Consider the following 24,974-nt stretch of genomic DNA (forward strand, 5'->3'; position numbering starts at 1 on the left):
CTCCCTTCCATCTGTCCCCTATATACATTTAATAGATTAGCCAGAAGTAGTGGACAGATGGAAGGGAGTACAACTGCAGGATCAGACTACACAGGGTTTGTTTGTAGTCTGTAACTATGGAGACGCATTTTTCGTTTTTGGGGGGCATTGGAATAATAAAAAAAATTGGTTGCCAAGGCTTGTAAACTATTCATTGTCCTTACCTAGGAGGTGGTTTGTGGGCTCCTTAAAAGTCACCTCCTGCAGCACAGGAGGAAGTTCTGGGAATTCCTGATCCGGTAGCTCCAGTGTCGGGCTCTCCTAGAACCAAAAAACAGCACAGGTTCTAAGAAGTCATCTACAGTGAAGACACAACCAAGATCCATCACAATCCATTAAAACTAAGACTGTTACAAGTCTACTATAGCACTCATCACCAGTTCATGGCGGACCCCATAGCAAAATTGGAATGTACCTTCCCCCTACAAACGTATTGTCTCTGACTGCAAACTCCATGTGGCCATCTCACCTTATTAGGTACATCTGACGCTAAAGTGACCCTCACTAAGGCACCAAGCTAAGAATACAACACTGTCATCAGTTCTCATTATATTCTTACACAAGATCACCACTTCCTTCTACCGTTTCCTCCAAATGTATGCGAATGAGTAAAATAGGGGTGTGGCTAAACAAACTAGAGGGACAAATAAAACTTTTTCCAATGTAAATCAGTGATCTTTAACTTGTGGCCTTCCAGCGGTTGCCAAACTCCAATTCCTAGCACCCCAAGACAGCCTCAATGGCTCTCATAGCATGCTGGGGGTTGTCATTTTGCAACAACCGGAGATCAATACTATAAATGATACAGGAGAGCATATGACATACCTGGTCAAACACATAGACGGTAACATCATCAAAGAAAGACACCGCTTTCTTCTTTCTGTCCAGCTCTGTTGGTTCAGCCTGAGGCAAGAAACTGGGCACCTTCAGGAGGCTTCTGAGATGCCCACAACTCCCATTATCTGCGATAACAATGGGTACAGCAGCGTGCTCTTCCTCGCTCTCTTCACTATGCTCCTGGATGTTATAGCAGCGGAGCTCTTCATCAGACTCCTCGCTGTCATCACTTTCTTCATCCTCCTCATCATCATCCAGGGTGTCACCAACTCTGCCCTCCTTCCGGATAAGTGGAGGAGAAAGGCATTTGGGTAGATGGGAGGCGCCCAGTGCTTCTCTGTTGCATGACGACTTGCCATCGGCCTGCAGACCAGTGGTCAATGTGATGCTGCCTACTGCACCTGGCTTCACCATGCATGTTTTGGTCAGACACAACTGGACGGGGGACAATGTGAAGGTCCTGTGTGAAGAGACAGACTCTACAGAAGAACTTGTATTGGCTTGTTTCTCAGTGGAAGAATCTTTAGGACATTCTAACCCTAAACCTTCATCCACGGACTCTTCCCGTACTATAAGAGGGGGCTCCAGCAATGAAACCTCTTTTGGAGCAGTAGACGGTAGAGGAGAAAGAGATATCTCTGGGTCATCTCCTTCCACGTTGGTCACAGTATGACCTTGATAAGTGTCCTCAACATTTCCCTCTAAGTCTGAGACCGTAGTTTCTATATCCGGCTTTGTACACAGCGAGCTTTCTGAGGCTTCTTGCTGTTCTCTTTGATCTCCTTCCTCTTCTTCCTCACGATTAAAAGAGTCATAGTCTGAGAAATATGCAGAATCTCTGTAGGGATTCTTGGCATCTAGACCTTGTAAATCACTGCTGACCGATCGGGACATTGGCATATCTCCAGGTTCCAGGCTATTCTCCTGGGACTGACTGAGCTGGTAATAAACCTCTGTTTCTCTGCTGTCTTGTGGTTCCTTTAAAACAAACTCTGGAGACTCATAGTTTTCCGTGTCGTAGCCACTGTCCAGTGCTTTGTAATGTGCGCAGGGGGCATAGGTTCCAAGGCTAAATGTCCCACAGGAACTGGATGTAGATGGCATATCCAAAGAATCGAGAGAGTCCGGAGTCCCTACCTGTTTCTGCAAAGACCTAAAGGATGGAGCCAAGTCACCTCTCTCACTCGAGAGGTCTGTAAACACCCCAGAAGTTAGCTCCATGGTGTCCTCGTCTTCACTGTCACTTTGCATCTGGTAAAATTCTTTAGGGTCTGTCTTCTCCAGGCTGTTTATCTCTTTATCTGGTGACAGTGGGACCACTTGATATACAGCAATGGACACATCTTCTTCTGTGCTCTGAATATCTTCACAATGTATTAACAAACCTACACCTAGAGGATCCATTTCTTGACCTAAATCTATGTCTGGAGACTGTAACGGATGGGGAATATGATCGGAGTAGGGTACAGTGGTTTTAGCGGTGGTGGAGCATTGACCTGGTGGGTCGTGATTTTCTGAAGATTCCTGGGTCATAAGCTCTTCAGCCTTGTAAAAATTTTCCCGCAATCCTTCAGCTATGGACATATTATTGTCTCCTTCACCAGTCTCCATGGCTTGCCATGTTTCAGGTCCATATGGTGGTAGTGACTCGTTCTCCTGGGTGTCTTCCGAGCGGTGGTTACACCAGACACCAAGGCTGTGTTGCTGCGGCTCACTGGAGATATTATTGTTCGATGAAATGTTTGATGCCCAATGTGGGGAAAATGCCGGAAGTTGAGAAGTCCTCTCAGATATTTCTGGTGGAAAGTCACTGTGCTGTGAGCCATCCTCCGCTTTAGTTGTATCAAATCTTTCTCTACGGATCTGCCCAGTGTCCCCACTTTCAGATGTATTTGGGAGTGGTATCTCATCGGCGCCAGGCTGTGCTTGGCAGAACTGATTAAAAGATGGTGAGGCTCTAAGAGGGTCAACAAAACCTTTTAAACCGTCATTCTCCTCAACAGGATGCTCGTCTGCCTCATCTCCAGACAGAGAGCACGAATTTCGTTTTTTGGCCTGGCTAAGCCAACCGCTATCTTCTGTAGAGTTCTCCACATGTACCAGAAGGGGCTCCATAGAAAGGCTTATAGAAGGACTATTATTACATGAGTCCTCCTCTGTTCCCGGTTCCTCTTTATATTTTACACTGTGCTCTTCATACTGTGGACTGTATTCCTGCTGGACATTGCTGCCTAGATGTTCCTCAATACGGACATAATAGTCTCCTGCCACCGATGGACTACGAGCACTTACAACTGGCACCAACTCAAGTGGACGAGAGTCAGGATTACAGTCCTTATTTTCATAACCAGATGGCGACACACCCAGACTTAGTCTATCTCCAGTGCTTGTTGTGTAGTACATGTCTTGGTATGATTGGCAACCAGGGCTCAGTGGGTATTGTTCATGCTGTCCACGCTCCCACTTATACTCAAAGTTGAGCCCCTGGCTTGTTTGAGTGACCGTTAACACATCATCTCCATCAGAGTGAAATCCATCAGAGGAGAAATGTTCCAGTAGCGGGTAGGAAGAGAGTTCGTTGTCATGGTGAACCCCGCTATCGGCTCCACCATTTGGTTTCATGGCATTCCAGCGCTTTTCAAACTCTTCCTCCAGCTCGCCAGCGCCCTTAACACTCAAGTAGGAGAGAAGAAGGTGCACCTCCTCTGCTGAGGGTCTTTGCTCTGGCTGCAGCCAGCAAAACTGCATCACCTCATACCTAGAAGAAAACGTAGACATCAGCACAACCAATAACAGGGACAGGTTCCTACTTATGACCACTATTTATGAAGTCAACATACTGGGATGGCAAAGCAGAAAAGGCTGGATCCATCCCACCAAAAACTAAATCAAGGTCAACGGCAAGTGCCAAATGATTGTCAAAGGGGTTTACTTTAGACGCCAGCCATGACCATATCCTTTTTATACCCTTGGTCCGGCCATAGGCAGGGAAATATGAAGCGTCTACCTTCTCTTGATACCCCTGAGGGGTGAACATTATTTGCTCATGGATAATGGAAGGATCAGGTTGACTTCATGGACATGTTGGACAATCTATACGTGAGATATCAATTACTTCTGATTGTTGAAAGTGTTTATGGTGTCCCCTACATCATACCAAAGAAGAAAGATGAGCCAAGTACAGCTGGCCCTAGAATAGCTGCTCTATGGAAAACCATATACAACAGGTCTACCCGGGGGTGTACATACCATAGAGACAGATCATGTGACTGCTATGGGGCCCTTGGAGAGAGGGGCCCATTTCCGGTTGGTCCTATACCATTTGTGACTGTGGAAAGGACCTGTGCAGGAGTTCTCTCTCCAGAGGGAGTAGGATATTGACCCAAGGGTCATGAAAAGGGCTTAGAAGGCCCTTTTGTCCTGGATGGGAAAAATTGGCACCTAAATGGCTGGAGCATTTTAATCTTTGCTATGGGGCCCCCTGTTTTCTACGTACACCACGGCATCTACCCAACTGATGATGTGTGTCCTCTACTTAAGGTGGGCATCTGTTGCCCAATTTTAATACTTGGCCTATAATCTGGCCAGAGTTGTAACTGTCAGACATCTACACATGGGCACTTTTTTTTGGCATATGTCGAGTCATAGTGGCCTATGGTTAAGTTCGGCATATGTGTCGGGAGGGTCAGTGTGAACGCAGCCTTACTTTCTTTAGCGTGCACATGTGATGTGATGACGAGGTTTGGAGACTTCTCGGAGATGTTGTGTTGAACATTAGTGAGCAGTGTCTGACCTTTTGCTACGTTTCTATGGTGTATAATCTGTGATGTGTAGGTTTCTCTGGTGACTTATCCATGCGATGCACGTGTTTTTCTAGTTGGAGAAAATCCCTGATGACTTCTAGTTTCCAACATGATACAGTTGGTGTATCTATTCCCTCCCTGATGTGTGCTGCGGAAATTGTATTTTCTTCAATATCAGTGCCATACTTTGGCATGACGTGCAGAACAGCCAAGGAAGGCCTGAGAGATTTTTACCATACAGGCAAACCAGACACATCCATAGGACGGCTCAAGAGGCACCTTATAAACGTAGAGTTTATTATATTTCACCTACTCAAAATTGTTGCCCCATGATGTCATGGGAATAATGAGATAAACTATAAGGGTTTGGAAATCTGGAGCCCCTCTTCTATTACCCAGAGCAAAGAGTGTTTCTTGTTCAGGAGGACCCAGCACATCCGCGCATTACATGGACATCCCAATGATTTCAATATGCACATGTAGTGCTTTATTTCACCTGTGGGGGCGCTGCAGGGGAATTAAACACTTGCTGCTGATTACCACTGATTGTTAGGGATCCTAGCAGCTGGACACCCAGTGATCATCTGATCTTCAGGGGACCCTTCTGCCAAAAAAGTGGGTGTCCAAAGCGAGCAACACTTTTAAGTTGGCCATCCAAGGGATAATTTTTTGGCCTGATCTGATTAAACGGCAAGAATTGGGTTTGTGTGAAGAGATGATGAGCGGGAATTGAATCCTGTAGTCCAGCGATTCTGATATACCAGCACTTGTTTCAAGTCTGGACTTAATGGCCTCTCTGTATTGAATTATCCTATAACCACTAATGGCTGCCATTACAGCTCGCATAGGGGGTTGGCACCCATTTGTATGCCTTGAATACCACATCAATCAGCATTGCTACCGAATCAGACTATATAGTTTTATAAGCCATTCAGGGTCCATAGAAAGTGTTTATGGCAACGAGGTGCAACCTGGCCGCTAAAAATCCATTGTTTTTGGGATCTTCTTGAGGTATCTGTGTGGGCTACATCTTGTATCACCTAGTTATGATCTGTGAAAGACTAGTATGGGGGTCTTCTCTATAAATACCGGGGTACCACTGAGAATATATTTATGACTATACATATCTCCATTCGCAATCCCATACCCAGGTAACATACCTATAAAAACCTATATGGTTGTAAAGTTGTCCACATACGGAACTGGGGGGAATCACTTACCAGCGGTCCGAGAGGAGTTGCTTAAGTTGGTGCTTGGGTAGTTTGAGCTGCTGTTCCTTGATAACATAGCCGAGAACCTGGCGGTCGGAGTAAGTGTCATAAGGCTGACGTCCCAATTCAAACAGCTCCCAAAGAGTGACGCCCAGGGACCTTTGTGGGAAAGAAGACACTATATAAACCACAGAATAACAGATACAAGAATTATGATCTATAATACTAGTAAAATAAATACATAAAATAAAAAAATACCACAAATGGAGTAGACTTTAGTGCACCCTTTCTTAAAGTTAATGGCGAAAACACATGATCTGTGCACAGGTCTCCTTGCCATGTGAGTGACTGAGCTGCATGTGGTTTATTTCTGATGCTCCCGCCACCTCCATTTGCATAGCAGGGATAATATAATTAAAGGCTTTTTTTTTTTTCCACTGGCGCGCTCTGGCGGTAAACACGACACTGTGATCCCTTTGTTTTAACTTGTTCAGTTACTTGGTGAACTTTGACTCACTCAGCCTGTAACTTATAATTACCGGCGTACAATGACGGTTACCCCACCTTCAGCCACCGCTAAAAGTCAACCATCATCTCACGACATGACATCTCCGCATCCTCTAGTCGCTCGGCTCGATTGATAATATACATTATATTTCTCCCAGGTGACCTGATTGTACAGGGTACTTGGTTGGCATTGTTGCCTTGCCCTGGTTGTAGTTGACTCCGAGATTCCAATGCTGTAACATGTACATGGAGCTTGTATGTTCTCCCTGTGTATTTTTGGGTTTGTGGGAGGGTTAGGTTCCCACTTTTAACCTCAAAAGACACATGGCAAGGGTAGACAAAGTACTGTGGACTTTTCGAGCCATTGGGAACCCAAAAAGTTAGATGACCGCAGCAAATGTTTAGGTGCATTGATATAAAGATAAATGGCCCGAGGGCCTCTACCATGAATGACGTCTATTCCTGTTTACTACTAGAGGGGAAAAAAGTGGCTGCCAGATACCTCATATAGCAACTAAAATAGGCCGATCCTTGTTTCCCTCATCATAGTGGGGCCATTTTGCTGCCCGCATACACATTCGATTTTCAGGGGGTTCCTGTCAACATTGGCGGGATCTTTCGACAAATATTTAATGCATATGCTCAGCTTAAAGGGTAACTAAACGTTTGACAAACTTCTGACATGTCATAAGTTTGATTGGTGGGGTCCGAGCACTGAGACCCCCACCAATCGCTTAAACAAATCGGCAGAAGCATTCGTGTGAGCGCTCAGCTGCTTCGTTTCTGTTTGTTTTTTTCCAGAAAGCCGACGGATCGGAGTACGGGCCCATAGACTTTCTATTGAGCCCGTACTCCGATACATTGATTTCCGGAAAAAGCCAAATAGACACAGAGTGGCTGAGCGCTCACACGAGCGTTTCAGCTGCTTCGTTCTAGCGATTGGTGGGGGTCTCAGTGCTCGGACCCCCACCAATCAAATCTTATGACATGTCACTATGACATGTCAGAAGTTTGTGAAACGTTTAGTTACCCTTTTATTTCTCTATACATTATGTAAACTGTTATTGAGGCCTCCACTAACTTTGATCTGACCCCGATTTGGCCCATATGAAATTGCCCCCACTGTGTTAGTGCTTGCGATAACAGGAAGTAAACCACACCGGGGCAAGGACTGATGTCATCGGTCATGCACTCATGGGTTAAAACAGAAATACACATAGCTTAGCATTATTTCCTGCTAGATAGAGGATCCTGGGGCCCTACCTATTATGTACCATGTATGGTACTGGTGGCCTCTTATCTGACCAAGGGGTCTTTGGACCCTCACAAGTGCCAGGGCCCAGATGTGATTGCAACTGAGGTTGTAACTAAATGGACGTGGAATAATCCCAAGAAATTATGGGTGTGCCCGAATGGATCAGGAATGGTTTGGGGTGTATTGGCCATGGTGCTGGTCTATCATGTGCCTGCCAATTTTTTGGAGAAGAAATCTGCCAGGAAAAAACAAAGTATAAAAATCTCAAATTCAGTTTCCAATAGAACATTTTTTAGAATAAATATTATGGACCCAAAAAAAATCACGATGCTCCCCAGAACTTGGCGGTCTGTGTAGTACATTTTTCCACGGTGGTTGCCATTGGCAACATCACCCATTTCTATACATGAGTCGCCATGTTTTTTTATGAGATTTGGGAATAAATAAGGTGCTTCTTCATGGATATCCTTTTAAATACAAACCATAAAAAGGAATTCCACTTCACTCCATGTAGCTATAAACTCCTCATGTCACAAAACAGAGGAAACGTGTCTTTGTTGCCCGTGGCAACCCATCAAAAACACTGAGAACCCGTCTGTGACCACTTTTAGAAAATGAAAGCAGTGAGGTGATTGGTTGCCATTAGCAACACCTCTACCGGAACCAATTTCCATACCCACGTGAAGTACATAAAACTAATAAAAGTATTGTCCCCATAGCAACTAATCCGACTCTGGCTTTCATTTTTGCAGTGCAGTGTAGAAACTGAAAGCTGGGTCCATATCGGCAGATTTTATGGACCGGAAACGTGGTAAAAGTCCATATAGAGATCTGGATGTATACGGTAGCGGCATATAAGTAATAAACAACTACAACCAGGGACTCAAATACGGGGGTCATTTCTACTAGGTGACCTCAGGGGTACGTCTACCTGTTGCTTGTCCGTATAGAGGTTCTCTATGGACCTGAAATACAGGATCAATCTATAGGAGAGCAATGGACATATCCCGAAATACAATGCCCCAATAAGTGCCCATACATTCGCCTGGGCATAACGTGCCAGGCATCTATATGTAGCCACCTAATATTATCTCACCGTATGGTTTCGCTGGTACGATATAAGTTTTAAGGCTAAAAAGTCGATATCTCAGGGTCGCACCCATGGACCGTGCGCTACGTGTTTATAAAGAAGATGGGAAGGCGTAAACAAGGAACGGTGCTGGTTCACAGCGAGTACAGCATGATACATCATGGTGGAGGCACGGCATGATACATCATGGTGGAGGCACGGCATGATACATCATGGTGGAGGCACGGCATGATACATCATGGTGGAGGCACGGCATGATACATCATGGTGGAGGCACGGCATGATACATCATGGTGGAGGCACGGCATGATACATCATGGTGGAGGCACGGCATGATACATCATGGTGGAGGCACGGCATGATACATCATTGTGGAGGCACAGGACTCCACCCAAGACCTACAGATAGTGACATATACGAGACAAACATTGCTTCTTACCAGATGTTACTGGCCTTGGTCTGATCGACGACCAGCAAGTTCCCATGTACTTCATCAATGAGCTCCGGTGCGATCCAGCGCAGCGGAACCCACAACTGGTCCGACGTCACAAGGTAGTCATCCTGTAAGACACAAACACAGCAAGCCGCTCAGATAGTCCCTGCTTAGATAGTCCCTGCTGCGTCTTCTTCCTTCTACTCCCCCCTCCTCCCTGAGAATCAGCAGACGTCTGATTCACCCTGACTGAGAGGTTACACTAAAGTCCCCTCCTCCCCCTTCGGGCATAGACGTGCTCTGAGATAGGAGAGTGACTACTTCCCCTCCCTTAATCTGGGCAGCCTGGTGCTTCCGCTGGCACAAGCTGGGGACAACTGGCAATGCGCCAAGGTGTTTGATTACAGAGTACAGAATGTGTGTAATATAGTAACAGGAGTGTCTGAGCGGCAGGGAAAAAATAATCATTTCCCAGCACTCCCTTGGGGAACATTATGCTTGGCGACGCCATAAGAATAATTGAACCTATGAAGTCAGATCTGCACTATGGTGAAGCGGCAGCAGAGGCGTTTGTGGTAAAGAAAACACAGGAGAAGGAGGGTCATTTTAGAATGAGTGGGTTTCAAAATTAAAGACATGGGCCGCATGGGTACCACCTAACTGCGGCAGATAACAGGGCCTACTGCATGCATAGTGCCACCTAACTGGCAGATAACACGGCCTACTGCATGCATGGGTGCCACCAAACTGCGGCAGATAACAGGACCCGCTGCTTGCATGGTGCCACCTAACTGTCAGATAACACAGCCCACTGTATGCATGGGTGCCACCAAACTGCAGCAGATAACAGAGCCCGTTGCTTGCATGGTGCATATAACAAGCCCCGCTGCATGTAAGGGCCAACAAACTACTGTATATAACAGGCCCCGCTGCATGCATGGGTAACATCAAACCGCTACAGATAACAGGCCCTGCTGCATGCATGGGTGCCACCAAACTGCGGCAGATAACGGGACCCACTGCTTGCATGGTGCCACCTAACTGTGGCAGATAACACAGCCCACTGTATGCATGGGTGCCACCAAACTGCAGCAGATAACAGCCCGTTGCTTGCATGGTGCATATAACAAGCCCCGCTGCATGTAAGGGCCAACAAACTACTGTATATAACAGGCCCCGCTGCATGCATGGGTAACATCAAACCGCTACAGATAACAGGCCCTGCTGCATGCATGGGTGCCACCAAACTGCAGTAGACAACAGGGACCGCTTCATGATGGGGCACAAAATTTTTGCAGATAACAGGCCCCGCTGCATGCGTGGGTGCCAACGAATACAGCAGATAGAGCCCGCTGCATGCATGGGTAACAGCAAACTGCTGCAGAAAACAGGTCTGACTGCATGCATGGGTGCCATCGAACGGCAGCAGATAACAGGACCCGCTGCATGCATGGGGGTACTAAACTGCTGGAGGGTTGGCTGCATGGGGCCAACAAATGGGGCAGATACCAGGGCCCACTGCATGTGGGGGGTACAGGTGGCATGCGTCATTTCTTCCCAATAGACTACAGCTACATTGTGGTCATCAGCCTCCTCCCTGGCAGCCTATAAGGAGCTTGATAAGGGTTGGGTCATGTGACTGCCTGCAGCTTAAAAATTTGGACCAAGAGAGATGACTTGTTAGTTTAATATTGCCTACATTCAAATCAATGAAGAAAAAAAAACACCTATGCCAGGAATAGGGTATGTTCTAGAAAACACCTAACTTTGGGTGGTAAATTTGTCCTATAGTATGGTCAAACAACAAAGGAAATAAGATAATGGTATGATTTAGTCTGCCAAAATGCAGGATGTGTTGTCATGGGGACACGGGCACATTTTTCAGTACACTAAGCTGCCCGGTAGTTCTGCTTTTTACATGTAACTGATGAAACACTGTTGTCACCGTCAAGACCTCGGACACAGAGGATGTGGTAGTATATACAGGAGAGAGAACTTTGTCAATTCAGACATTCAGCCTAAAATTAAAGGGGGACTCCAGTGTTGCCGCCATACTGGTCTTCCACCAGAAATCTAATTTTAATGACATCATACATGTTTACATGGGGTGGTTATGGGGTTAGTGATATCATTCCTGTTATATTACTGGTGGTCTAGTGTGATTTTGGGGTTAGTACCTAATGCCTCTGGTGGTCTAAAGCAAAGAAGGGGTTAATATTGATATATATATATATATATTTAATATGGTGGTTATGGGTTAATATCGAATACCCCTGGGGGCTCTGGTGCTCTAGTGGTTAACACTTAACAGTTTATTGTAATTATATTATTCTGTATTATTATTATTATTATTATATTGCTTAGGATGGTGCAGGGGTTAGCGGTGGCCTTGGGCAGAACAGTTTACCTATAATCCAGAATTCCTATAATGGTCGGGGCTCTGGGCTCCAAATCCTCTGGTTCCCTTCACACATCCATAGTGTGTAACATGATGAAATTCTGTCTTCCTGCAACTGCCACTAGGGGGAGCTCGCTGCAGAGAGATTTTTACAGCTCTCATGTGATCTCAATAATAATGAGATGAGCTCCCCCTAGTGGTGGCAGAAAAAATGTCAGCCTTTAAGTTGATTATTTTTTTACTTCTCCGATGGGGGTTTCCAGGTACTAGGAAACCCCTGAGTGCCCCCCTGCTTATGCAGGAGAGGCTTTTGGCATTGTACGACTGTCTCCGCAATAGTAGCACCCAATCTGCCACTGTTTCCCACCATCAGATTTATATTTCTGGCAGGAGACAAGAATACAAGTAACTACGGAGTACCCCTTTAATTTCTTTATACCTGCCTTCTAACCCAAAATATAGTAAAGGGTTTAATGATCAGAACCGGTCTTTAAGCGGTTAATCATTGCACACACATACAACTTTCTAATATACTTTGTGTTTCAAATGCCAATCCCTGCTTGCTGTCAGTGAGTTCAAACATTCTTGTTTACATCCAGAGGCTAAAAACTCAGAGACCTAATATATTATAATACTCCTTACATAATTACACCTCAGAGCTGAGGGTTTGCTACAATCATATCTAGTCAAGACAATCCTCCTGGACTCCAGACTGATCAATTGTATCAAATTTACCAGCAACGAGTCCTGGCAAGCAGACGCCACTCCTGCCGACAGCGACATTGCTAGGCAACCAAACACCTCCTGCTCTGGATCGGCAGCCAGGTTAATCGGCACGCACTGATGATGTCAGGCCTGGCAGACTATTTAAAGGGGAATCAGCCTACCATTCTTTGCCTGCAGATCAGGTACATCCATTGTCTGCTGTTCCTATTGCTACTTGACTCTATTCCTGGCCCGGACCTCGGCCTAGTTCTTGGAATACACTCCCTTCTCACCCTGTGGATTTGTCACTTGGTTCTCCTGTAACGACTCCTGGTTGGACTCCTAACTACGGTTCGGTCTCCTCCTCCGGTTTTTTACTTTCGGACTACTAATCCATTGACCGCCCCTGGGTATGTTCCAGACTCCGCTACAGCACACCCGCCACCAATTGCGGACTATTCTGGGGGCCACAACCTGGTAATCCACCCGAGAAAGTCCATACCTCCTTGCGGGGTTTAAAGGTTGAAAAGCAGCGCGTTTCCTCAGATTGCGCGCACACCAGTGTAGCCAGCGCCAAACCGATTGCGGTTTAGATCTACTTCTCTGGTGAGAAACGTAACATGTAGTCGTGGTACAATTGTAGCAAACCCTCAGCTCTTAGAAATTATAGATCTTCAGCCTCAGGATGTAAAAAATGATTGTCCCCATTCACTGACAGCAAGCAGAGGTTATGCAAATGGTGAGAATTTGACACACAAAGTATATTCGAAAGTTGCAGAACTTTTCAATGTCCAATGAATGAGATGTTTTTACATAAAACTTTGGATTTGGGGGGGGGGGGGGCACTATCTTTTTAAGGCACGTTCTCGGTGGCCTTTCACAGAGACAGGTGCAGGATTGAGCAACCTCAGCATATTCTGCCCAGGGAAAACATACTAGTACTGCTGCAGAGCCAGTGCCATGAGGAGGTGAGGAGCCTCCTGAGACTCACAGTCTTCTTCATGGCATAGGAAAGTGAAGTTCATCAGAATGAAATAATTAAAGGAGTTTTCTGGGACTTTGGCATTAAATCGGTAGGAGTCCAACTCCCGGCACCTCCACTGATGAGCTGAATAATAAAATCACTTTCATATTAACCAGGCACAGCGCCGTACATTTTATAGTGGTTTTGTCTGGTACTGCAGCTCAGTCCCATTCAAGTGAAAGGGACTGTGCTGCAATACTGGGCATAGCCACTACGTCAGTCAACTGATTTGTGATCAGTTGGACTCGTACCGATCAATATCAGTCTCGAAAAAAAACTACTAAATTATAAGCCCTCACCAAGAGCACACTGAGGAATTAGGGAATTGGGCACTTGGGGGCTTCCTATCACCCTACACAGAAGATGGGACCTAGTGGTGGAGGATTTCTATCCACTCCACTTACAGCTCTAAGGCTACATGCCCACGACGGTTTGTATTTTGCGGCCCGTAAACAACTGATCCGTTGCGTTTTTTTGCGGTTCGTGTGTCCTCCGCACCTGTTCCGTATGTTCCACAGGTTTACTTGAATGGGCGAGACCGACCTGCAAACACGGACAGGAATAGGACCGGCTCTGAGTTTTGTTGCCCGGTTCCGTGGCTGGCACACGGATCCGTGAAAAAAAGGTAGTGTGCATGGGGCCATAGAATTATTTTTTACATTTATGCCTCTGAGCCTGTAAATGTACGTGTCACCAATGGGTTAAAGGGAAGGTTCACTTTTAAGAGCAGAATGCAGTATTCGCTTATTGATCGTGGAGGTTTCCACTGCTGGGGTCCCTTCGGATCACCCTTGCTTTTGCAAATAGTGGGGAGTCCTGATTAAGGAAGCCTCGTTAGGGCATATGGACATTATAGTGGGGGGTTTTACGGGCGGCTCCTGCTCTTGTGGACCCTTGTATTACATGGACGACCACTCATTCAAATGGTCACAATGTAGTACTAAAGGGGTTAGAGAAACCGCATGAGCAGAGATCAGCGGCTTCCATTTAGATAGGGGTTATCTTCATGAGACTTCATACCCTAACGTCCATAGGTGTTGGTATTGATATATGTAACGTTCCAGTACTCACCCGATACTTCGAATGAGAGAGTCCATAGTCGCCAATTTTCACAGTCAAGTCAGCCGAAAGTAGACAGTTCCGCAGAGCGAGGTCACTACGTATTAGAGAGGAGAGAAAGCCAATGAGATGCAGACACTGAGGGGCGCCACAATCCTAGTGGGTCGGGAAAATCTGCCAAAATCAGCACTATGACGCAAATGTAGCAAAAGAAAACTAAAAACCACAGTAACAACCAGTACAACCCAGTGGTAAAAGACGGCTGTGAAGGACCCTTCCCCAAATGTTCTAGATCCGTAGTGTCATTACATGGAGCAACATCGTGATCCAGGATCTATCTATCTATCTATCTCATATCTATCTATCTATCTATCTATCTATCTATCTATCTATCTATCTATCTCATATCTATCTATCTATCTATCTATCTATCTATCTATCTCATATCTATCTATCTATCTATCTCATATCTATCTATCTATCTATCTATCTATCTATCTATCTATCTATCTATCTATCTATCTCATATCTATCTATCTATCTATCTATCTATCTATCTCATATCTATCTATCTATCTATCTATCTATCTATCTATCTATCTATCTATCTATCTATCTATCTCATATCTATCTATCTATCTATCTATCTATCTATCTATCTATCTATCTATCTATCTATCTATCTATCTATCTATCTATCTATCTATCTATCTATCTGTCCTTTCTGGTCTTGTCACAGTTATTTCATTAAGAATTAGTTATTACATCTACAGGCTATACTGTTAAAGTTTTGCGCTGATTAAAGGACAACTCCACCCAAAACTTACAAAAATAAATACCTGGTTTGGGTGGAGCTTATATATTTGAATATATTTAGGGTGTAACTCGTCTGAGCTCCACCACATTTGCCCTGTGCCTGGCTGCTCGCAGTGACTGTTCAGTAACAAGCGGTATGGGGTGAAGGTGGAGCGAGTAGTCAGACCGACTCTGTATGGTCACATAAATAACTGATATATTTATCTGCTGCATCTTTGTGTGTTACCATATCAGTGGTTCAAGATTGGATTGGGAATGGTAGGACCCACCTGGTCCTTTGGTTTCTTCCCTACTATCTTCTGCAAGGAGTACAGCGGTCATACAAAAATACACCCTCTGTAGGGTGGAGTAATATGTTCTGGACTCTCCTCAACATGGTCCCAGTCATTTCTAGTGTGGTAAAGAAAAGCCATTCATACATATTGGACCCTGTTCCCATTGGAGCTCACAATTAACTTTTGTGACCCATGTTAACACATAGACCGTGAACGTAGAGAAGAGAAAGTAGGAAGATAAGATGGCCATAGACACAAAGATGTAGCCCAGATCAGGTAAACATACTCATATGTAATAGTTATCAGAACTTCATCCCCATAAAATTTCTAAAACCCCAAAAATGTTTATACTCCAGAGCTGTATTCACAATTCTGCTGGTTGTCATTGAGCTACTGTCAGACACTCCCCTTACAGCTTAGCTGAGCTCTAATAATGCAGCGGGACAGAGTTTTTCCTACATCAGATTACTGTACAGTGCCTTGTGCGAAGACGAAATTCCCAGAATGCAAATCACCAGAGCGAGCTCTGTGCAGACACTGAACAACTGAACAAGCAGGGAATGCTGGGCGATTTCAGCTCTGAAGCCTGCAGACTTGTGAATGCAGCTCGGGTCTATAATGTTTATAAAGTTAGCCAACTTTTTTATATAGACTCATTCTGTATGTAAACTTTAAAATGTTGTGTGCCCTACCCGCCCAGCCCTTGAGTTAGACATCTTGCAAAAAAAAATAAAACCCACAAGAGTATATGAGGCATTGTGTTAAGTGTATTATAACTATGGTGGTTGGTAAGAGGTCCATGACTATTATTGCCCGGGTGCCCAGACCATTCTCAGTCCACCCCTGAGTATATGCCCCTTTAATAATGAGGGTCCCAATAACGGAAAATATTCGAATGTCGGCCGGACTGAAGGTAAATAACTTTTATGGTGAGCAACTTTGGCCGTACACAGGTCGATGATTACAGTGATTTTATGTAGGAGTCTATGTCAGATACTTAGATGCCCCCCGACGTGTTTGGCAGCCGCTTATCTCCCCCTCTATTGGAATGTCAATATTGGGGTACTCTCGGTGGGGTTTTTGGTGGAAGTGTTTTATGTGATTTCTACTTGGACCAAAATTACAATCCTCAGAATCCCTGACAACGTGTATCAAGATATTACGACCCCCTCTTCAGGCCAATCTGAAATGTCTCGCAGTTGTCAGCCGCTCTACTGTTTGGTTAATTGCGATCTAAAGTCTATGTCCGCAGTTTTACGTGAATACAACTTAATGATTGTCGAACAGTAATGGGATTTTCTAACTTTTTGTATCAATTTCCCACCATTTTCAAGCTTTCTGTTTGCGGTCAGGGAATGTGAACATATTTGTCAACCTCTAGAGGCTGAAAATTCTCTGTGAAATAATCAGTCTGGGCCCCAGCCTGATACTGTAGCAAACTTTCAGTACCGGAGATTCATATTAGGGCTGGGCAATTAATAGAAGAAAACTAAACCAAAATTCAGCGCAGATAACCGACGTCCTCATTCGCATTTCATTTTTTTCAGTTCGGTTATTACCAGGTTTCAACTGTATCTGCATCCTCAGGAAGCAGATACAGTTGAATCCAATGGCGGAGCAGGGAGCCGTCAGCTCCCTGCTCCACCATTCAGTATGGAACGCTGGCTGTGAGCGGCTCGGCACAGATAGGCCTGATGCAATGACGTCATTGCGCTTGCCTGCCGCCGAGCCATGCAGAGCACATATCAGAGGAGCAGAGGGATCTCCTCCACTCATCATGGGAACGGGGTTAGGTGGAGTATTTATTATTTTTATTAGGCACTCCTGGGGCATTATTCTGTGCAGAAGGCAGCTATGCGGGCATTATACTGTGTGGGGGTAGCTATGGGGCATTATACTGTGTGGAGGGCACTATGGAGCATTATACTGTGGGGGTAGCTATGGAGCATTATAATGTGTGGGGGACACTATGGAGCATTATACTGTGTGGGGGTAGCTATGGAGCATTATACTGTGTGGAGGGCACTATGGTGTATTATACTGTATGGGGAGCACCATAAGGCATTATAATGTGTGGGGGGCACTATGGGGGCATTATACTATGTGGGGGCCACTATGTGGGCATTATACTGTATGGGGGCATTAAACTGTGTGGGGGCCACTATGGGGGCATTATACTGTGTGGGGGCCACTATAGGGGCATTATACTGTGTGGGGAGGCATTATACTCTGTGGGGGCCACTATGGGGGCATTATACTGTGGGGGCCACTATGGGGGTATTATACTATGTGGGGGCCACTATGTGGGCATTATACTATGTGGGGGCCACTATGTGGGCATTATACTGTGTGGGGGCCACTATGTGGGCATTAGACTGTGTGGGGGCCACTATGTGGGCATTAGACTGTGTGGGGGCCACTATGGGGGCATTATACTGTGTGGGGGCCACTATGGGGGCATTATACTGTGTGGGGGCCACTATAGGGGCATTATACTGTGTGGGGAGGCATTATACTCTGTGGGGGCCACTATGGGGGTATTATACTGTGTGGGGGCCTCTATAGGGGCATTATACTGTGTGGGGAGGCATTATACTCTGTGGGGGCCACTATGGGGGTATTATACTATGTGGGGGCCACTATGTGGGCATTATACTATGTGGGGGCCACTATGTGGGCATTATACTGTGTGGGGGCCACTATGTGGGCATTAGACTGTGTGGGGGCCACTATGTGGGCATTAGACTGTGTGGGGGCCACTATGGGGGCATTATACTGTGTGGGGGCCACTATGGGGGCATTATACTGTGTGGGGGCCACTATAGGGGCATTATACTGTGTGGGGAGGCATTATACTCTGTGGGGGCCACTATGGGGGTATTATACTGTGTGGGGGCCTCTATAGGGGCATTATACTGTGTGGGGAGGCATTATACTCTGTGGGGGCCACTATGGGGGTATTATACTATGTGGGGGCCACTATGTGGGCATTATACTGTGTGGGGGCATTATACTGTGTGGGTGCAGCTATGGGGGCATTATACTGTGTGGGGGCCACTATGGGGGCATTATACTGTGTGGGGGCCACTATGGGGGCATTATACTGCGTGGGGGGGGGCACTATATGGCATTATACTGTGGGGGCCACTATGGGGGCATTATAATGTGTGGTGGGCAGTGTCAGGGGGTATGTTATATACAGTAGTATACAGCAGGCTCAGGAGATATATATTATTTCAATGGTATGACATGTAGAAAGGGGTGAGACTTAAATAATCGTCCATTAAACGTAATCGAGGTTACTTGTTCAATTAATCGTGATTTTGATCATTATCCCCCAGCCCTAATTCATTCTGCTGTTGCATGCGGTCTACACAATCCTCTGTGAGCTAAATACCACTACAGCAGACCCTCAGCTGTGAGAAGTATTACATCTGCACAGGTTTTGTGAAACCTGATTGCTCCCAATTCACTGACAACAAGCAGCGATCATGAAAATAGTGAGAAATTGAAACCCAAACTCCATTAGAAAGCTGTAGAACCTTTTCCATTGTACGATTATGGAAAATCCTTTAGCGATAAGAAGCAGAACACGTGAAAGAGTCGCGAAGAAGCAGCAAGTCTTGGATTCTGCACAGATGAGGGAAGACAAATGATGAGAGTCGCCGTCCGAGAGACCAGGAGCAGTGAGTGCCGCCTGCAACAAAATCACTGATGCTGGAGCCTGCATGTTCCACTCATTCAGCATCAGGATATTGTTTCAGGGGACAAACCAAGAAGCGTCCATAGATGCGCAAGACAAACTGAGTCTAAGGGAGGCGCGAGGAGACTGGCGAGGGCAAAGGCACTGAATAGCAGAGGATCTTCGGGTGAGGAGCATGCCATGTCCTAATCTACAGCTTTATATCACGCAGTTTCCAGAGATTCTGACCTGTGGGTGTAATTATTCTTGTGCAGGTGAAGGAGCCCGCAGCAAACTTCACAGCCCATCCGCTGTAGGGTCAGTGGGTCGGGCGATGTGGACTCTGCGGTCGCACAGCTCTGGAGATATCCTTTAAGATCTCCCTGGAAGTATAAAAATTGGAATAATTACAGTAAACTTCCTTTAATCCGGAATCCAGGGATAGGCACCTGCCTCTACCCGTGGTGCCTGGTGGCCCCCTGCTTGTGCAGAATGCCCATCTGTATGACCCTCAGCCCTCATAATACCCAGGCCTGACATACACGCTGGTGCCACCCGACCCTGACGTGTTTTAATTTGTTTCTTGTTAATTGCCTAGCGTAGAAAACATCACTACATGATCATGCGGATTGGCAGCCGTTTCACCGAACACGCCCTGACCTGCTACGTGCTTCTCTGTGTAAAGTAACCCACATTCTGCGTTACATAAGATACCAGCAGGACGTCTGTCCAAAAGTTTCTGGATGAAACACTCACCAGCGGGCAGAATTCCATGACCAAGAGATAAGGGGTGATCTCCGCCCACTGCGCCAGACACTGAAGAAGGTTCGGATGTTGTAAAACCCTAAAAGAAACCCGAAAACATTGATCTAAGTGATGCAAGATGTCAATAAATAATCAATGAAGGTATACGAGATTAGAGAAAAAAATCTATCTGGTTTCTTTTTCCCAAAATAGCACCACCCTTGTGTGTGGCAGTGTCTGGTACTGCAGCCTCATATACTAAAAATACTGCAATACCAGACACCGCCCATGTAAAAGAGTAGCGCTGTTTGTGGGGGGAAAAAAGCAGACTCTAATTTCCAATCTTATATAAACCCTTTAATCATTGCGTTATATCATTTAATGTATTATATTTATAGATATTAGATTACAAGAGAAGCTTAAGGATTGGGGTCATAGTGGCCCCCAATCTATGGAGCCCATTTGCAATCGTTTTAACTTCTACTGATCCTCCATGGAATTAAAGGGGTATTCCCATTTTATAACGTGATGGATAGCTCAATAGGATACGCCATCATTATATGATGGTCAAGGGTCTGATCTCTGGGACCCCCACCGATCCTGATCATAAATGGACCACAGCGCTGTATTAGCTACTTTCCCTACACAGCTGCACTCCCAGACACCCAGCTGGCTCCATTCACTTGAATCAGCGGTGTGGCCTCTTTATTTTTAAGATTGCTGGGGGTCCCAGAGATCAGACCTTCGCCGATCGGTCCTAGCGATTTGCCATCCCTTTATAAAACGGAATAAAATCCCTTTAACATAATTGAATAATAGTTATATAATGTTTTCTTCTCCATTAATGCCCAAATCTATGTTCAACATTTCTATTACCGGTAGTTTTAGCATTTTACCACTAGGGGGAGACATTCACAATTTCTAATGTTATCAAACATAGAGGGGCGGTCACCATGTAAGCGAGACACCTATTATATGATTTAGAGGTCATATAAACGTTATAGGTGTTAAAGAAACTATTGAATGAAATATGTGGGGGAAGGGAACGTGCGGAGCGTTTCCACCGCCCATATACTATTTAAACATGGATACAGCCCGCATGTACATATAATTATAGCCTAAGGGATGAGGCTTAAAAAGAAAAGTGCAGAGTGGGTGTCTTAAAACTACAATTATACACCCCCGGCTGACTGCACCATTTATACATCTATATTATGGAAGGGATTTTCCGTGTTTGGAAGAGACGTGATCTAGGATTCCCCCTCCCCCCTCCACTTCCTGGAAATTGAGCACCAATTTCCTTTGTTTGGAGACTTTAGTCACTCAGAATCTTTAACCAGAGGCGTAAGTAAGAAATATTATTGAAAGCCCCCCCGATCACTAAATAACATGTGCATTCTCGCACGCTCACTACATACATGCAAATATATGTGTATGCTCACTACATCATATGTACATAGTAAAATTGTCACTCATTGGCTGACCTATAAGGAGATGCTCACTCGAGGAATCGAAAAACGTGACTGCTTTCTTCCAAACACATCGCCACACCTGTCTTCAGGTTGTGTTTGGTATTGCAGCTGAGGCCCTATTCACTTCAACAGAGCTGAGCTGCAATACTACACACATCCTGTGGACAAGTGTGGAGCGGTTTATGGAAGAAAGCAGCCATGTTTCTCTAATCCTGGAGGACCCCTTTAAATTTTGCACCAGAGATTTTCTAAAAATCGCTACATTTTTGCAAAAATCAAAACAAAAATGCTATTTTTTTCGAGCACAATATTGCAAAAAATTGCGACAAAAAACACAACTTGTGAAGAGAGATCGTGGAGGTGCTGTGAAATAGACAGGTCTGCTTGGCCCAGAGTCCCCCCAGCCCATGGGCCGGTACGCCACGTTCTTTAACCCAATGGAACTACATTAGGCGACAAGTGAATTGAGTTTCCCAAGTTGTTGAGCATCTGAGCTCCAGGAATGTCTGATGGGAGCCAAAGCAACTTCCTAATATACTTTGTGTTTCAATTCCTTTTCATCTTTGCTTGCAGTCAGTGAATGGAAACATTGACTGTTTATTTCCAGCGAGATCTATTCTACAATAAGCAAGTTGTCCTGAATTGTTCCCTTTACTAGGATCAGTGATTTAGGCAGGTACTTTATGTCTGCACTTCCCACAAGCTGACATAATAGTACGTCTCAGTGATGGCGCGGGCACAGGAGACGTGTCTGTGCCATCACACGCAGGTGTCGGCTGGATCATACAGCCGTCACCCCACTCTAATGGCTGGGATCAGAGATAATTCAGATCCCAGCTGTTTAACCCCTTAGTGGTTAGAAAAAATGACGGAGCTACACAGACACATCTGCGTTGTTTTGGTTTGTTTTAAGTGTTTTTTTCTTCGCAGGAGAAAAACAAAAGCTATAAATTTGGTATCCCCATAATCGTATCAACCCAGAGAACAAAGTTACCCCTAACTTTTTTGTTTTTTTGACTTGTAGCTTTCATTGGTACCATTTTGGGGTACATATGTTGTGTAATCACTTTATATTCCAGTATTTGGGAGGCGGAATGAACAATGTTTTTTAGGGGGGTTTTTTTAGTTGTTTTTTTACGACGTTCACCGTGCGAGATAAAGAACGTGACAATTTTACAGTGTGGGTCATTACCGATGCGAATACCATTTACGTGTAGTTATTTTTTTCCTTTTAATAATAAAACATTGTGTAAGGAAAAATTGTTGTACTTTTTCATTTTGCTTTTTTTTTCTGTAAACTTTGAGGTTTTTTTTTTTTTTTTTTTTACATTCTTTTAGTTCGACCAGGGGACTTGATCCTGGGAACCTACGATCGCATAGATAACACACTGCAATACTTCTGTATTGCAGAGTGTTATGCCTGTCAGTCCTACAGGCTCTCAGACATGATAGACCTGGGGGCCATTGTTAGCTCCCTCGCTGCCATGACAATCCACGCACCAATGGACTTACAGAGCGATGCCCCTTTCTCTAAAAACACCCCTTAGGTGCCATGATCAGTATTCATCATGGCATCTGAGGGGTTAAATTAGTGAGATTAGATTCAACTCATCCTAGATGTTGCAGCAGGGTGTCCGCTGTATGTTACAGCTGCCACCCTCTGCGGCTAGTGCAGGCACCAACCTCGTGCCATAATAGTACAGCCTGGTGCAAGAAGGGGTTAATTGATGGTTGTCATGGTTATAATATCTATAAAGATTGAATATATCAATATAATGCTTGCTACAATTTGGTCCCCCCAAAGTGGAGAACCAAAAGGAAGAGTGCATTATATGGGTATTATATTCACTGTTCCCATTCACTGACCGCAAGTCGAGATCTTGAAAATGGTGAGGAACTGGGATACAAAGTATATTCGAAAGTCGCCGCACTTTTTATTATGCAATGATTACGTTTTATTTAATAGGAAGTTACATGTGAGCAGTTAAGCTACAGAAAGGAGCAAAGCGAGTGAAGGGCATGCTGGGACTTTTAGTCTCACTATAATACAGGGGCAACAGGCAAGTAAAGTTTTTAAGTCAGATACAATGGGAACACCCGACCTTAATAGTTTGTTTCTCATTACATGAAGCCATTGAAGCTGGGAGTGTCTACACAGGAGGTCATGAAAAGTTTCCTACATGGGGCTGTCAATCACACAGTGACTCCGCCCTCCAGATTCATAGTCCCGCCCCACCACAATGTTATATATCGATCTGCTCGGCCGCTCCCGCTCTATAACATGCTGGCTACAGACTGAGCCGTATATTCAATGTGACAGGTTCCTGACTTCCAGCGGTTTCTAGGAAAGCTGGGTAACAAACATTATAGTCTACTGAGGTTGTCACTCCGCTTTCCCAAATCTGTCTGCAGTGATACATCCCTCCTTTCATATCACTGCAAATCTAGGCAATCAGGACTCTAGAAGACCAAGGTGAAAATCCCAGGAGTGGTAATGAAGGTTTTATTTGTCACCCAGCTTTCCCAGAGACAGATCTTTCAATCTCCATAACAAAGAAAACCTGGCAGCTCTCCTGACAAGTCTGCTTTAGGAAATACTTGCAATTCCCACATAAAAAAATAAATCTCGGAACTCTGTGTTGTGCTGTTAATCTGTTATTCCTCCTGGAAATATATGTATACATTGACAAGTGTTGCAACACAGTTTGATACCGTCAGCGATGATTGGACAGTGTCAGACGGTGTAGGGACACACTCTATTGACAATTAGGAATGGTAACGCCCAGTTATCAAGTTATTCATACATTTCCGGGAGGAATAACAGAGGAACGCCTCAAATCAGAGTTCTAAGAAAAGATGACGAACAGAAATGGATGACATTTTCTCTGTTTCCCATAAATCTTGACATCATTTGCGTATTAAAGGGGTTGTTAGGTTTAGAAAACACATTTTTAAATACCCTATTAGGGCATTCTAAGTTAATAGATGGGCGCCCCTCATCTAGGATCTCCATTCAGAAGCCGTGGCGCAGAGCGGCTACAAAGAGCGTCTCTCTCAGGAGGACCCAGCATGTCTGTGCGTTACATGAACAGCCCATTGCTTTCAATAGGCAACATGTGATGCTTCATTTCTCCTGTGGTGGCGCTGCTCCTCTTTTTTATTTCCTTAGCGCACATGGAAAGCATGCCCAGGACTTAGATCCAGTACTAAATAACTTAGCCATGGGTGACTGACTCATGTGTTTTGCAGTGATTCATGTTCTAGCACAGTCCAGAGCTATTAATGTACGCTGTGTACTCTAAACGACTGAATCACAGACATTGGTTTAAAGGCACATTCATGATGAAAATGGATTATGATCAGCAGCACCGTACTGCCCAACACGGCATGGAAGCGACGCTGATCAATCTGGAGATCTGTCTCTCTCCAGTGTTGGATTTGTCTATAATTGCATACTTATATTAAAGGGGGTTTCCGGCTTCTAATTAGACCACCCTTAAAGGGCTTGTCCAGTTTTGAAAATGTAATTTTCATACACCCTATTAGGGAATTCTAATAGAGAAAGGGGGAGGGTCCCCTGTTTACGATCCTCATCTCTTGACCAGAATGGAGAGTGTTACAAAG

At 45.0% G+C, this 24,974-nt stretch overlaps 1 protein-coding gene across 7 annotated transcripts in view; it reads right to left on the minus strand.

Moving 5' to 3' along the window:
- The window catches only part of AATK (apoptosis associated tyrosine kinase), a 77,250-nt gene that overhangs the window by 9,351 nt on the left and 42,925 nt on the right, over positions 1–24,974 (minus strand). For all 7 annotated transcript variants that reach the window (XM_075846158.1, XM_075846157.1, XM_075846159.1 and 4 more), the window contains 7 exons: positions 19,891–19,978; positions 19,384–19,517; positions 14,374–14,458; positions 9,182–9,303; positions 5,900–6,049; positions 865–3,634; positions 204–300 (listed from right to left, as the gene is read on the minus strand). In XM_075846158.1, coding sequence (XP_075702273.1) covers positions 204–300; positions 865–3,634; positions 5,900–6,049; positions 9,182–9,303; positions 14,374–14,458; positions 19,384–19,517; positions 19,891–19,978 — 3,446 coding nt within the window. The remainder of the gene's footprint in view (positions 1–203; positions 301–864; positions 3,635–5,899; positions 6,050–9,181; positions 9,304–14,373; positions 14,459–19,383; positions 19,518–19,890; positions 19,979–24,974) is intronic.

The sequence above is a fragment of the Rhinoderma darwinii genome, chromosome 13 (genome assembly GCF_050947455.1).
Source record: "Rhinoderma darwinii isolate aRhiDar2 chromosome 13, aRhiDar2.hap1, whole genome shotgun sequence".
NCBI lineage: Eukaryota > Metazoa > Chordata > Amphibia > Anura > Rhinodermatidae > Rhinoderma > Rhinoderma darwinii.